Source organism: Phaseolus vulgaris, chromosome 8 (genome assembly GCF_051622355.1).
Source record: "Phaseolus vulgaris cultivar YP4 chromosome 8, ASM5162235v1, whole genome shotgun sequence".
NCBI classification, from domain to species: Eukaryota; Viridiplantae; Streptophyta; class Magnoliopsida; order Fabales; family Fabaceae; genus Phaseolus; species Phaseolus vulgaris.
The window spans coordinates 30,376,589-30,391,964 of NC_143505.1; the positions used below are offsets into that span (position 1 = coordinate 30,376,589).

The following is a 15,376-nucleotide window of genomic DNA, read 5'->3' on the forward strand; positions in this document are numbered from 1 at the left end:
GTCGTTCGCTGCATTCTGTGATTCGCTGAGTTTCATGAGAAAAATGAGAAGCAATCGTTCAAGTCCAGTTGCGCCCGTTGCTGCCGAAGGCGCCGCTGCCATGACCATGGCGCAGATGGCAGAGATGATGCGTTCGTTGCAGGCAACTGTGGAAGCCTCACGCGTAGAGCAGGCGAGAATGCATGAGGACCTGGTCGCCTCTCGCGCCAGGAACAAGGAGCTCAGCAAGGTGACTGAGGAGCTGCGTCAAGCTCTTCAGGAGCAGCAAGGGCGTTCTTCTGCTGAGGAGGTGGCGCCGTCATCGCCACCTCGTGTTTTCCCTATGCCTTTTGTTCAGGCGATTACTGACACGCCTATTCCTGCGAGCGTGGTTCCGGTTAAGGCTGTCTTTACCGGCGTGGAGGATCCAGAGGCTCATCTAACCACGTTCCATACGCAGATGATGCTGTCGGGAGGGTCAGACGCCGTCTACTGCAAGATGTTCGTGAGTACGCTCCAGGGAACGGCGATGGAGTGGTTTGTGAGCCTGCCTAACGGCCACATAACCAATTTTCAACAGTTCTTGAAGATTTTTGTCGAGCAGTACATCGTGAATAAGGCACCGCCCAGGGTGTCTTATGATCTGTTTGATATAAGGCAGTACCAGGGAGAGTCCCTCAGAGATTACCTGAATCGCTTAGGAGCGCAGATGGTCAGATCGTCGGCCAAGGATGAAGAAATGTTGGTCTATGCCTTCAAGAAGGGCGTGCTGCCAGGACCATTCTGCGAGGCCTTGATCAGGGCTCACCCCGCGACGTTTGCTGAAGTCAGGCGACTTGCGGTGGCTCACATCGCCGACGAGAGTGAAGTCGCCGAGAAGAGAGGAAGCGTGGCTCCCGCCAGGCCACGCGCCCAGACCAGGATCCAGCCGCAGAGGGTGCTGGAAACAGCGGCGGCGGCCAGGAAGGACCAGAGGACTCGCCATCCTTACGATAGGAGGAATAAGGGAAGGAGCCAGGGGCGCCAGCAACCAGCACGCCGGGAATACAATCGCCCGCCTAAGCACAAGTTTGTCATGGGACTAGCGGATCTGATCGCCATTCCTAACATATCTGCTAGGTTGAAAGCGCCTGAGAAGGTGGGCGACAAGGTGCTGGGATCAAAGCCGGATGCCTGGTGTGAGTTTCACCAAGGTTTTGGCCACACTTTGGACTCGTGTTTGTCCTTGGGATATCAGCTCGACGATCTGGTTAAGAGCGGGTTCCTAAATGACTATCTGCTGGACAGGAGGACGGGGGGAGCGTCGAGTTCCCAGCCAGCAGGTGGAGAAGCCCCGCAACACGAGATGCCTATCCACGGGGAGATCCACACCATTGCAGGGGGCTTCTCAGGTGGTGGATGCACCGCATCGCAGAGGAGGAAGTACGCGCGATCGGTGATGACAGTGGATATGTTTGAAGATCACTCGCCGGAAGTGGACATTACGTTCACCAAGCAGGATCTTCGGGACGTTGTGCCTCATGACAACGATCCCATAGTCATTTCGTTGGTTACGGCGGGAAGGAAGGTCCACAGAGTTCTGGTGGACCAAGGAAGCTCGGCAGACGTGATGTTCTAGCCGACTTTCACGCAGCTGGAGTTGCCCCTTGACCAGCTAAGGCCCTATGGAGGGTGCCTATATGGGTTCGCTGGTGACCAGGTGGAGGTCAGGGGGTACATTGAGCTGAGAACCACGTTTACAGATGAGGCTGGGTCGAGGACGGAGAAAATCAAGTACCTCATCGTAAACGCTCCTTCAGCATACAACATCCTGTTGGGAAGGCCCACGCTTAACAGGATAGGCACCATCCCGTCGACTCGGCACATGAAGGTAAAGTTGCCGTCCATGGAGGGGGTGGTGATCACGATCAAGTCTGATCAGAAAGAAGCGAAAAAGTGCTATGAGAATAGCCTGAAAAACAAGAGGTCGGTGAGTTATGTAACAACCACCCCACCTCCCGGTGTGAAGCCCAGATCGACGGTAACAGAGGAGGCCGCCGGAAGAGATGTGGAGATGGTGGACGCTGAGCTGGGGGAGAGGAATGCTGGTCTGGAGGAGGAAGAGGCGCGGAATCGCCCTGAGGAAGCGAGGGAGCAGGGAATCGCCAGGGCGGTGATCGCCAGAGAATCCAGGCCAAAACCTGTCGAGCAGTGGCTCGAAAAGGAGATCGGAGGAAAGATCTTCAAGCTGGGAAGATCTCTGGAGGTCGAGCTCCAGGACCAGATCGCCAAGGTGATTGAGCGGCATCTGGACGCGTTTGCATGGTCCGCTTCGGACATGCCCGAGATTGATCCCGACTTCTTGTGCCATCATCTGGCGATGGACAATTTGGTGAGACCAGTGCGACAAAGGAGAAGAAAGTTCAACGAGGAGAGGAGGCAGGCGATCAGGGACGAAACACAGAAACTCCTCGCTGCAGGCCACATCAGGGAAGTCCAGTACCCTGAATGGCTGGCAAATGTCGTGCTGGTGAAGAAGAGTAACGGGAAATGGCGCATGTGCGTCGACTTCACCGACCTGAACAAAGCTTGCCCAAAGGATTCGTATCCTTTACCAAGCATAGATGCCCTGGTCGATAGTGCTGCAGGGTGTAAGTTGCTGAGTTTCCTGGATGCCTTCTCGGGATATAATCAGATCAAGATGCATCCCATGGATGAAGAGAAGACAGCCTTCATGACGGAGAGATCGTGCTATTGCTATAAGGTGATGCCGTTTGGGCTGAAGAACGCGGGGGCCACATACCAGAGGCTGATGGATCGAGTACTTGCACCAATGCTGGGAAGGAACGTGCAAGCGTACGTCGATGACATGGTCGTGACCTCGCCGGAAAAAAGCAAGCACGTTGCAGACTTGGAAGAATTGTTCACGACGATCGCCAAGTTCAGGTTAAAGCTCAATCCGGAGAAATGCATTTTCGGCGTGGAGGCTGGAAAGTTTTTGGGTTTCCTTTTGACTGAAAGAGGAATAGAAGCCAACCCAGACAAGTGTGCCGCCATCTTGGCGATGAGGAGCCCAGCTACGGTGAAAGAAGTCCAGCAGCTAACAGGTTGGATGACAGCCCTATCTCGCTTCGTGTCAGCTAGCGGAGAAAAGGGGCATCCCTATTTTCAGTGTCTGCGGCGCAATAATAAGTTTGTTTGGACGAAAGAGTGTGAGGAAGCTTTCGTCAAGCTGAAGGAGTATCTGGCGAGCCCGCCGGTTCTATGCAAACCGCTGGTGGGAATCCCTCTCAGGTTGTACTTTGCTGTAACTGAGAGGGCGGTGAGTGCGGTGCTCGCCCAGGATCAAGATCAGGCTCAGAAGCCTATTTATTTTGTGAGCAAGGTGTTGTAGGGCCCAGAAACGAGATATCAGGCCCTGGAGAAGGCTGCGCTGGCTGTGGTATTTTCGGCGAGGAGGTTGCGCCACTACTTCCATAGTTTCACAATACTGGTGATGACTGACCTGCCCATCCAGAAGGTCTTGAAGAAACCTGACGTTGCGGGAAGGATGGTGAAGTGGGCAGTAGAGTTGTCAGAGTTTGATATTAAATATGAGCCCCGAGGCCCGATCAAGGGGCAAATCTTTGCAGATTTCGTGGTTGAGCTCTCATCAGAGGCGACGCGGGTTGAAGGAGACGATTTCCGTTGGGTACTTTCGGTGGATGGATCGTCGAACCAGCAGGGCAGCGGTGCTGGAGTCATATTGGAAGGACCCAACGGCGTGCTGATCGAACAATCTCTGAGGTTTGCCTTCAAAGCCAGTAACAATCAAGCAGAGTATGAGGCGCTGATCGCCGGAATTTTGCTGGCCAAGGAGATGGGAGCTAGGGTGCTGATGGCTAAGAGTGACTCGCTGCTAGTCACGGGGCAAGTAACAGGCGAGTTCCAGGCTAAAGATCCACAAATGGCGGCTTACTTGGCGTATGTGCAGGAATTGAAGAGTTCCTTTGCCTCCTTTGAAGTAGTACATGTACCCAGAGAGCAGAATGCCCGAGCTGACTTGCTTGCTAAGCTCGCCAGCTCAGGCAAGGGGGGTAGGCAGAGGACGGTGATTCAAGAAACTCTGAAGACGCCAAGGGCATTTGTGGCAGATCACCTGGTTCTTCAGATAAGCAAGTCGACGGAGAAGGCAGCAAGAAGTCATAGGTCCCTGACGCAAGAAACTCTGAGATCGCCGAGAATTAGAGCATGACGAGGAGAGAAGGTGAATGTGATGCAGGTCTGCGCTACCCATGAGCCAGACACTTGGATAACACAGTACAAGCGGTGCCTGGCAGATGGCCTTCTCCCGCTGGATCCGACTGAGGCTAGGAAGGTAAAGAAGAATTCTAGCAAGTACACCCTGATTGATGGCGATCTGTACAGGTTTGGGTTCACTCACCCGCTCCTGGAATGTATACACGGCGAGAAGTGCACGAGAATCATGGCGGAGCTCCACGAAGGTATATGCAGAAGCCACGTCGGGGGTCGAGCTCTGGCCGCGAGGACTCTCCGTGCGGGATATTACTGGCCATCGGTAAGAGAAGATTGCAAGAAGTATGCCCAGTGTTGCAAACAATGCCAACAGCACGCCGATTGGCATAAGGCGCCTCCCGAGGAGTTGAAGTCGATCTATAGCCCTTGGCCGTTTCATACCTAGGGAATCGACATCCTGGGACCTTTCCCGCTGGCGATCAGGCAGATGAAGTACTTGGTGGTGGCGATTGAATATTTCACCAAGTGGATCGAAGCAGAACCAGTGGCCCAGATCGCACACAAGATCGAAGGTTTCGTGTCGAAGAATATTGTGTGCCGGTTTGGTGTGCCCAAGCGCCTGGTGTCGGACAACGGGACTCAGTTTGCAAGTCACCTGTTGAATAAGCTTTGCGAAGGGGTGGGAATTCAACAAGTGTTCGCATCCATCGAGCACCCTCAGACGAATGGCCAGGTGGAGTCAGCCAATCGGGTGTTGTTGAGAGGTTTGAAGAGAAGGCTTGAGAAAGCCAAGGGAAGTTGGGCTGAGGAGGTACCCCGTATAGTCTGGGCGTACCACACCACCGAGCAGTCAGGAACCCATGAGACCCCGTTCAGCTTGGTCTATGGGTGTGATGCCATGATTCCAGTGGAGATCCAGGAGAGCTCGCCGAGATTCCAGAACTTCGTAGAGGAAGACTCGAATGAAGAGAGGAGGCTAAACCTGGATCTACTGGATGAGGTCAGGGAAGAGGCGAGATTAAAGGCTGAGGCGGTGAAGAGGAGGATCGAACGAAGATACAACTCGAAGGTGATGCCAAGGCAGTTTAGAGAGGGCGATCTGGTGATGAGGAAGGCCCACCAGTACGAGATGGAGAATAAACTGTCGCCCAAGTGGACTGGACCGTTCAGAATAACCGAGGCGCTCGGGAACGGCGCCTACCGCTTAGAGACGCTGGAAGGAGGGGCGATTCCTCGCACCTGGAACGCCACGCACCTGAAGTTGTACTATAGTTAAGAGCTTTGTAAGTAAAGACAAACACAAAAGTCATATTACAATGTCTCTGATGAAACAGTTTGAAGGGGGCACTCTTTTTTGCCTAAGGAGGGTTTTTAATGAGGCCTCCCAATAAAAGAAGAGTTTTCGAAGTATAAGGCGTTTTCAGATTGCATGTTTGCTATTTTCCAAAAGTTTTGAAGAAAGACCTTGTCACTTGTACGTGATTTAAGGCAAGTAAAGATATATCGCATGCTTTCTAAAAAGTTTTTAAGTCCTCATCGTTTTTCGGCGATTGGAGGCGCCAGTTAAAGTTTTTAAGTCCTCATCGTTTTTCGGCGATTGGAGGCGCCAGTTAAAGTTTTTAAGTCCTCATCGTTTTTCGGCGATTGGAGGCACCAGTTAAAGTTTTAAAGTCCTCATCGTTTTTCGGCGATCGGAGGCACCAGATGAAAGACCTCAACGCCCTCGCGCGTTCTGAGGCGAGATAAAGACCTCCTCGCCGTCGAGCGAGTGCAGGCGAGGAAGAGTAAAAAGTCCGCCGTGTTTCTGGGGGCGAGAAGATGTAACCCCTGGGGCAATGTAGAGGCACCAGTGAAAAGTCCTCAGTGTTTCTGGGGGCGAGAAGATGTAACCCCTGGGGCAATGTAGAGGCACCAGTAAAAAGTCCTCCGTGTTTCTGGGGGCGAGAAGATGTAACCCCTGGGGCAATGTAGAGGCGAGTTAAAGACCTTCTCGCCGATGAGCGAGTTCAGGCGAGTTAAAGACCTTCTCGCCGATGAGCGAGTTCAGGCGAGTTAAAGACCTTCTCGCCTACATGCGAGCTTAGGCAAGATAAAATCCTTCTCGTCTCGAACGAGTTCAGGTATGGTGCAGAGGGTGGAAGAAGTTTGGAAGGTGGCTAAGGTAGGTTCGAAGAGAACGCCTAGTCACCCAGTCTTTTGTTCTGAAGTTCAGGGAGGTAAAGAAGGATCCCAAAAGGCGTTTCTACCCCCAGACAAAGAAACAATGGCCAAAGCATGTGGCTAGAAAGAAGCTGATATCCCCAAGAGTCTTTGGCGATCAGGAAGAGTTCAAACAGCGGCAAGAAGGTTAAAACACCTGTTTGATGAAGCAGGTCGAGTGGAGCGGTGTTTAAGCCAGTAACTGAGTTACAGTTCATTGCTTGAGGGATATTTTTACGATAAGGTTAATTGCCTTAAGATTACAAATTGTTAAGTGTTTGTTGCTTAAGGCTGAAGTGATCCGAAGCAGTTAAGTCAAAGGTTGTACCTACAGTTTTCCTAAGTCATTTCTTTGAAATTAAACAAGTAAGGAAAGTTGAAGCGAGTGAAGAAGTTATAAAAGGAAAAACGTAGACCTTTGTCATTAACAGTTAACAGTTCAGAGCATATATACGAAGGGGCATAAAGTTTATTACAAGTTATAATACAAGGGAAAGCACGAAGGTAGCAGATGAAGAAGAGTTCATTAGTCTTCAGCAGGAACGACTTTTCCATCCACCACTTCATTGTTCAGCGACACCATGCTGAGATCCAGGTCGGGCAAGCAAATTGTTCCCGCGCAGCTTCGAATCCAGCAGCCAGAATTTGAGCAGAGTTCAGCTTGAGTTCTTCAATTTGCTTCTGAAGTTCCTCAATCCGCTTCTTGAGGTCTTTAGTTTGCTCTTTCAGCTCTTTATTATGTTGCTCCAGCTCTTCAACCTGTTTCTTGAGTTGTTCATTGGTCTCTTGAGCCTGGAGAAGGTCTTCAGTAACCTTCTTGGATTCCGCTTGTGCTTGGGCCAATTCAGCAGCCACCTTTCCCTTCTCTGCGTTGGCCTCGGCGAGATCGGCTATGGCGTCGTCCCTTGCCTTTTCCACTTGCCCAAGGAATTTCTCTCGGTCGACTGACCTCTGCTCCAATTTCTGCACCTTAGCGGCGTCAGCTTTTATGAGAGCCTCCAGGTCAACCACCCTGACGCGAAGAGGCACAATCTTGCTCTCCAGTTCGACCTTCTCTTGAGCAAGTTGATGCACCTTGTGGCGAAGGTCAGCGGCCTCCTTGCGCGCCAGCCTGAGCTCGGTGTTCATTGCATCCTCCACTCGGGAGTGTTCGATTTCTGCGAGCGTCAGATTGAAAGACAACTTCTCCACCTCGACCCTCATGGTGCTGTTTTCGGTTTTGAGGTTGAAGAGGTCGTCTTGGAGCCTCCTGGTTGAGCTCTCCACAGCTCTGGTTATGATCGCCGGGATATCTTCTGCTATGGTCTTCAGCTTAGCAGATAGAGGCTCCCACATCCTAGTGACCTCCAAAGGGAGGTTTGCTGCTTGGAGAGGCACCAGGTGAGCCTGTTGTTGGTTCTCGTCGCCACTTTCCTTAGCGGGTTCTTCAGTAGGCGCTTCTTGGCGTGGCGACGGAATCGAGGATTCGGTGATCAGAATCGGAGAGGTATGAGCAACCTCATCCCCGATTGGAGCAACTTCTGCAGCTGAGGCGTTTGAAGGGGGACCCCCTCCAGCTGACACATATGGTGTAGAGGCGCTTGGGGGGTCCTCCATGAAGTTTGGCTCTTGGGCCTCAACTGCAGGTGGCGCAGTGGCCAGTGGGACCGCTTGGACTGGTGAGGCAGGAGCCTGTGGGGGTGGCGATGATGGAGGAGGAGCAGGCGTCGATGGAGGTGTTGAGGTTGGAAGAGGGGGTGGAGCAGGCGGTGAAGAAGGTGCCACCCTCTTCCTCTTTGAGACCAAACCGTCTTCGGTGGCCTCGTCATCTTCTTCCTCTTTCTCGTGGATCACCTGAGGGGCTTTCCTTTTAGGTCTCTTGAGGACCAATTTCTTGCGTTGGGCAGGTTCCTTGAGTGGCGATCGCCCGTGGACGATGGCTGTCTCCACCACCGAGTTGGGCACCGTTTGAGAACCCGTCGCCAACCTGTGGTTTCGGGTGAGCGCCTTCAGTTCAGCGAGCATGCCTTTGCCCAACATGTTATCTGCATGGAACGAAAATGCATGGGTTAACTCAAGGAAAAAATAAGTGCGTAAGGTAGTACACAGCAAAGCAGATGATATGTGCAGGAAAGATAAAACCAAAGTCTTGCGCATAACGCACAAGACGCCCAGAAACAGCTAAACAGAAGCAGTATTAAAACAACAGTTTTTAATGTTCTAACCTATTCGAATTTCTAGCTGGTCTTCGTAGAATTCGAAGCAGATCAAGGTGGTGGTAAGGAAAGTAATGTTGGCGTCCGCCACCCTTTTCCAGAAGAGACAGAGATCTCTGTCCAATGCTCCCATGCTGTCAGGACTTCTGGATCTCCTGAAGCAGCTCTTGGACTCTTTCTTCCCCTTGTCCACCCAGTACAAGGGGAAGCCGTCGAGAAGGGAGGCGTCCTTGTCATTAGCGCGCACTTGAACGAATCTCCCTTTCCAGTCTTTATAGGACTGCTGGAAGATGGCAAAGATGGACCTCCCAGCGATCGCGTTCAAGCTAACCCACAGGCGGTCTCCTGGGTGCTTGGCTTCGAAGAGGAATAGGAACACGTCCACTGATGCGGGCAACCCCAGATGGTCGCACATCACTTCGAACGCTCGCACAAACGCCCAGCTGTTGGGATGGAGCTGGGCGGCGGCGATGTTGAGCTCGGTAAGGAGCTCCCTTTCGAAACGGGTGAAAGGGAACTTGAGCTTCACCTTCTTGAATAAGGCTGTGTAGACGAAGCAGAAGGGCCCGTCAGCACTCACCTTGTCATCAGCACAAACGGGCAGATCGGGGGGGCAAGGTAGCACTATCATTTTCTCATCGTGCTCCTTATGAAACGTCTGGTTAGGCTCATCCCCCTTTGTCAGCCGCAAAACTGCTCCAGCAGTGTTCACAGAAGATGTCTCCTTCAGAAGGATCGAGTTGGCCCAAGGATACAGGGTTTTGAAGTCTGGCAAGGGAACAGGGGCTCCTCCGGCGATAGGTGGAGTCACCTGGGCCAGGTTAGGGCGGGAAGACGCAGGCCTCTCAGCCTGCGAAGATGAAGCGCCACGAACTCGTGTGCTTGTGAAGGGGGGTTTCGTGATGAAGGAGGAGGATTCAGGGTGATCTTTGTGCGAGTCATGGTTGCAGCTGCAAAGGAAGAAGAAAAGGAAAAATGATCAGGGGTTACAGAGGCTGACTCGATCATAGAAGGAAGGTGAAAAACGAACGAATGTAGGTTCGTTGCGACGATTGACGAAGCCCTAAGTTACGCAGAAGGAGAAATGGAAAAGCAACCCACAGCGTATGCACCAGGCAGTTACAGGATGATGCGAATCGGTTAAAATGCAAGGAAAACCAGCAGAAGAAGGAAAGTAGGTACCTTTTGATGATCAGGAAGACGATGAAGGTTGATGGTGATTCAGAATGCTGGAGAGCGCTGAGAGTTTTCCGCAGAAGAAAGTTAGAGCGTTCGTGAATGCGAGGGAAAGTGATGGAACAGTGTTGAGTGAAAACGGGTTTAAGGGTTTTTTCGAAATGGGTTTAGGAAGCGCAAACGGAAACTGAAGAGAGCCGTTGATGAAGCCACGTGTCGAGCGATGGGCGAGGGGTTTGGTGGAGCGTCAGAAAAGCAGAAGGTACAACCGTTTGGAATTTTGCGTCAGTGCCACGTAGACCGGTGTTGACGTGACTCTTTCAGTCTTTTCGCTAAACAAGTCTTCGCTTAAGACTAGGGGGCTTGTGTACCGCTTTGGTAGTCGGGAGTGATGACGTGGCATCCTGCTACAGTATAGGCGTGTTGGCAAAGCGCCAGGCTGGCAGAAGGGAAGAAAGTCGGGGGGCTCGTGAAGCCGCCAGTTATTAAGTTGGCGTGTTCCGATCTCTAGCATATTAGAATAGGCGATCACCGGGTTAAAGATGAAGTCGCCAGATGTGAACTCAGGCGACCAAGCGGTTGGAGATCGCTAGAGAAAGCACATCGCCGAAGATGAAGGAGAAGCAAATTATGAAGGCGGCCGGCGAGACCACAGGGAAGGTGTATGAGGACACCCTAACTCGCCAATTCCAGTAGAGATCGCACTCCCAAGTTAGCTATGCACTGGGCAGTACCATGCATAAGTAACTTAGCCAAAATAAGAGTAGAAGCAGCGCCAAGTCAAGGAGTCTCTAGATGATGGCACGTGTACGACTGGATGCGAGCCACGTGTCCAGGTCTGTAACTGCCAGGAGAGAGAAAACAACCAGGTATATAAGAGTTCTCAACAAACTTTTTGAGGTACGCACGTTCAGATTATACTCTTTACGCTTGCGAGTTATAGAGCTGACTGTGAGAGAGGATTTGCACGGTTCTTCTTCTCTTAGTATTTGGTGATTCGGTCACTGACTTGGGCGTTGGAGTGCGATCGGCCGCAGCGGCGCCGCTCTGTTTCTTTGCAGGTTCTTGAGGTGGATCTCGAAGAGGAACGGAGGTGTGAAGTGGTGCGCACGTCGATCCTTTGACGAGGCAGTTTCCAGCGTTCCAGTCAACAGGCAGGATCACTTGGCATTAGAAGGACTAAATAAACAAACTCATAGTAATGCTATAAGTACAACAAAGGATTGTTATTTTATTATAAGGAAAAAAATTGTTAGTTTAAGATAAAAAAAAAATGTGAGATTATATCTTCAAAAAACTATATTATTTTATATCATAGTAGGACCTGTGTTATAATTATAAAATTGTTAGCCAAGAGATGAGGTTACACAAATGGATCCAGGTAACATATGTCCCAAGGACAAGAACATTTCCATTGATATTATTGTTATTGTTACCATCATTTACTCTAGGAGCTCCATAATTGACGAGATAGTTGCGGCTAATGCTATAGTGAGAAAACCGTTAGGTTATTTTTGGTTCAATATTTTTTATTATTTGTCACCTAGTTTTTTATATGCACATCCTAGAAATAACGGGGGTTTGAAAATTGCCAGCAATAATGGGGTTTGAAAACTGTTGGAAAATAATTATTTACCATGTGTTCGTAAAAATTGTTAGTAATCCGTTAACAACCCTGGATCTTCAAGGGGAAAAACAAACTGCGGTAACGTACTTAACAGGGTTAAAACTGTCGGAAATGCCAAAAAATAACCCTCGTTAATTTTTATTTTTTTTTGTACTGATTAGAGTTTAAAAATAAACTTAAATAAAATTTATATTTGGTAGGTATTATTTGACACTTCCTCTAATGGAGTTGCTAATTATAACTTTGATTCTAGTTAAATTTACCGTTGGTAGTATGACACATATGTTATAATAGGAGACATATCACTACATGAAAATCATTAAATAGTAATCAAATTTAGAGACAAAAAATAATTAGTCCCTATATTAACTAAATTAGATACTAATTTAGAGACTAAAAAATTGTTGGTATCTAATGTAGTTTCTATTATTAATAAAATATTATAAAACGGTGTCTAAATTGGTATCTAAATTAGGTACTAAAGTTTTAGCTACTGATATTTTAGATTCTAAATTAGTTTGTAAAATACTAGAAGAGACTAATTTAGAACATAAGTAGTTAGTAGTTAAAACCTTGGTATCTAATAGTTAGATACTAATTTAGAAACTATTTTATAAATTTTTATTAATAATAGAATCTACTTAAAATACTAATAATTTTTTAGTCTATAAAATTGTTTATAATTTAGTCAATATAGCAACTAATTATTTTGGTCTCTAAAAATAATTTTTATTTAATGATTTTCTTGTAGTCTATAGTAGTGTTTCAGTGTCGTGTTGATAACGGTAAAATACATTCCAAAGATAAAAGAAACATACTTAATATTGTTGGAGTTATGGTGTATTTGATAAATCTAATGCTTCTCACAAAGAACTTGAAGATTAAAAATATCATGAAAATCTAGAAATGTTTTAAAATATAAGTTTCTCTTTCTTGATTTGATTTTAGGATCACAGTTAGAAATCTTTTGAAATTGAATTAGATGTTTTTAATATGATGGGATGTTCTTATACTAATTTGGGATAATTTTCTTGATGATTCTAGTCAAAATTATCTTTGGTAGTATAACACATATAAGATCTTATAAGAGATTAATGATAAAAAGGAGACATATAAAAGTGTTTCACAATGGTTAAGTGGAAAATACACTGGAAAAGGATAAAAGTAAAATAGGGCTTTTATTGCTCATCTAAACTTTGAAACAAGAGATTAATTAGATGAAAGAAGAAAGTAAATAGATATAGTTATTACAAGAGTGAATTATCGAGAGGAGAGGAGAAATGAGGGTCCATAGTCGAAAAATAGAAATTAGTTGTTGTCATACCAAGATTGCTTTTGAAGATAATCAATTGTGCTCTTTGTCGACCTGAAAAGCCTTGGTTAGAACCTCAGGAGAAATAGGTGGATCAGATTTAAACAAAGCATTTGCAATAGTGATAGTTCCTGGATTTTGGCTGCTAAGACCAGCAATTGCAACAGCATTGCCGTATCCAACATTAAGTTGGAAATGAATGAGACCAATTGGGAAGACAAAGACATCGCCCTTGTTCAAAACTTTGGTAAAGAGACGGTTTCCATCTTGATTGGAAGTAACAAATCCAACATAAAGAGTACCCTCAACAACAATAAGGATCTCTGTGCCCCGAGGGTGAGTGTGGGGAGGGTTTAAACCCTTTGGTGCAAAATCTATGCGAGCCAAAGATATGCCCAATGTGTTTAGTCCAGGTAGTTGATCAACAAACACTTGAGTCACTTGTGATCCTAGTGGATTCTCAGTCTTCGCAGGTTCCACATGCTTGAAGAAATCTTCAGCTTTCACCACCTTCGGATCTTTGCAGAATTTTCCATTCACAAATACTGCACATTAACAACCCAAAATTATAATTAAGAAATCAAATTACAATAATAACACAACATCCAACGAGGATTGCTTCTACATACCACCATCACTTTCTTTGGCTCCCACGCAAAAATCTTGCAGAGGGCTAGGGTCATAGGCAGACACAACTAAGCATGTCAAACCCAAGATGGCAACAACCAAGTACACAGCTTTCATTTTTTTCTTATCTTAAATGTTTCTGCTTCTGAGAATATATTGAATTTTGATTCATCTCAAGCTTGCTATTTATAAGGATGAACCATTGAACTGGTTTGCACTTCATAATTTCCTAATTACTTCTCTATCATGATCAACCATTCTATCACAATTACATGCGTATGCTTCTGCGTGCTCGATCAAAGAGAAGACCGATGAAATTTTCCACATCAAAAAGAAATAAGTGTTTCGGTAAGACGTTACTGTGATATTATTTTATTCTGGGAAGCTCGTTAACTAAATCAAATATCACTTTAGACTTTGTCTCAATATTACCCACTTGATGATATGAACATGAGATATCTACTTTCTAAATTTATTATACTATTATCTTTTGACTTTGTATTGTTTTGGCCTTATAATTCAAATAATTCCTCTCGATATATAATTTAAGTTAAAAAACATATGATAAAGTAATACGTGGATGGATATATAAAGTCATACTTCCCCACCCAAACAGAAAAAGTCACACATATCTAAAATAATTTATATTAGACCCATATTTTAATTTCTGTATACTGGATAAATACTGTTTTTCAAATTCAAATTAATAATCACTTATAAAGATTTTATCATGATTGAATAATAAATAATATATATATTGTACCGCCCTGGTGGTCGGATGCGATGACGTGGCATCCTGCTACAGTATAGGCGCCAGGTTGACAGTTGGGAAGGAAGTCGGGAGGCACGTGTAGTCGCCGATAGTTACGTTGGCGTGTTCCGGTCTCCAGCGTACCAGAATAGGCGATCGCCAGTTTGGGGATGAAGTCGCCAGATGCGGACTCAGGCGACCAGACAGTCGGAGATCGCCAGAACAAGCACATCGCCGAAGTTAAAGGAGAAGCAGATTATGAAGGCGGCCGGCGAGACCACAGGGAAGGTGTATGAAGGCCCTACCTCGCCAGTTTCAGTAGAGATCGCACTCCTGAGTTAGCTATGCACTGGGCAGTACCATGCATAGGTAACTTAGCCAAAATGAGAGTAGAAGCAGCGCCAAGTCAGTGAGCCTCCAGATGATGGCACGTGTACGGTTGGATGCAGGCCACGTGTCCAAGCCTGTAACTGCCAGGAGAGAGAAAACCACCAGGTATATAAGAGTTCCTAACAGATTTTCTAAGGTACGCACGTTCAGTTCATACACTTTACGCTTGCGAGTGACAGAGCTGTTTGTGAGAGAGATTTGCACGGTTCCAGTTCTTAGTATTTGGTGATACCGTCACTAACTTGAGCGTCGGAGTGCGATCGGCCGCAGCGGCGCCGTATCGTTTCTTTGCAGGTTCTTGAGATAGATCCGGAGGAGGAACGGAGGTGAGGAGCGGCGCGCACGTCGATCCTTTGACGAGGCATTCTCCAGCGCTCCGGTCAACAGGCAGGATCATCAGGCGCCCACCGTGGGGCCGTGTAAAACGTGCTCCCATCCACAGCGTGAGTTCGTGGAGGTTTTCGAGGTTTTCTGCGCGGTTGTGTGCTGGTGCAACCGTCGTTCTTGGTTTCTTTGAGTTTCGTTCGGTGAAGTTTGTGTTTTAAACCGTTCGTTTGGTTTTTCGATCGGTGGATTCGAGTTCTTTCGAGTGGTTGTTTGGTTCGCGGGGAAACGGTGGTTTTGGTGAAGCTGCGTTTTTCTTTGAAGGTTCGCGGTTTCTTGAAGTCCTTGCGCAGTTTCTTGAATCTTCTCCGATCGGTCGCTGATTCGTTCGTGGTTGAAGTGTTATTTGCTGTACTTCTGTGGTTCGCTGAAGTTAATGAGAAAGATGGGGAGCAATCGTTCCAGTCCCGTGGCTCCCGTCGCAGCTGAAGGCGACGCCGCCATGACCATGGCGCAGATGGCAGAAATGATGCGCTCATTGCAGGCCACTGTAGAAGCCTCGCGCGCCGAGCAGGCAAGGA

The 15,376-nt window shown here is 47.6% G+C and overlaps 1 protein-coding gene across 1 annotated transcript; it reads right to left on the bottom strand.

Moving 5' to 3' along the window:
• Window positions 1–12,550: 12,550 nt before the first annotated feature.
• LOC137827008 (germin-like protein subfamily 1 member 7) lies at window positions 12,551–13,503 on the bottom strand. The gene is given in 3 exon segments (XM_068633194.2): window positions 12,551–12,750; window positions 12,752–13,248; window positions 13,333–13,503. Coding segments are annotated over 3 exon segments (663 nt in total). The 5' UTR covers window positions 13,448–13,503; the 3' UTR covers window positions 12,551–12,699.
• Between the last annotated feature and the right edge of the window lie 1,873 nt (window positions 13,504–15,376).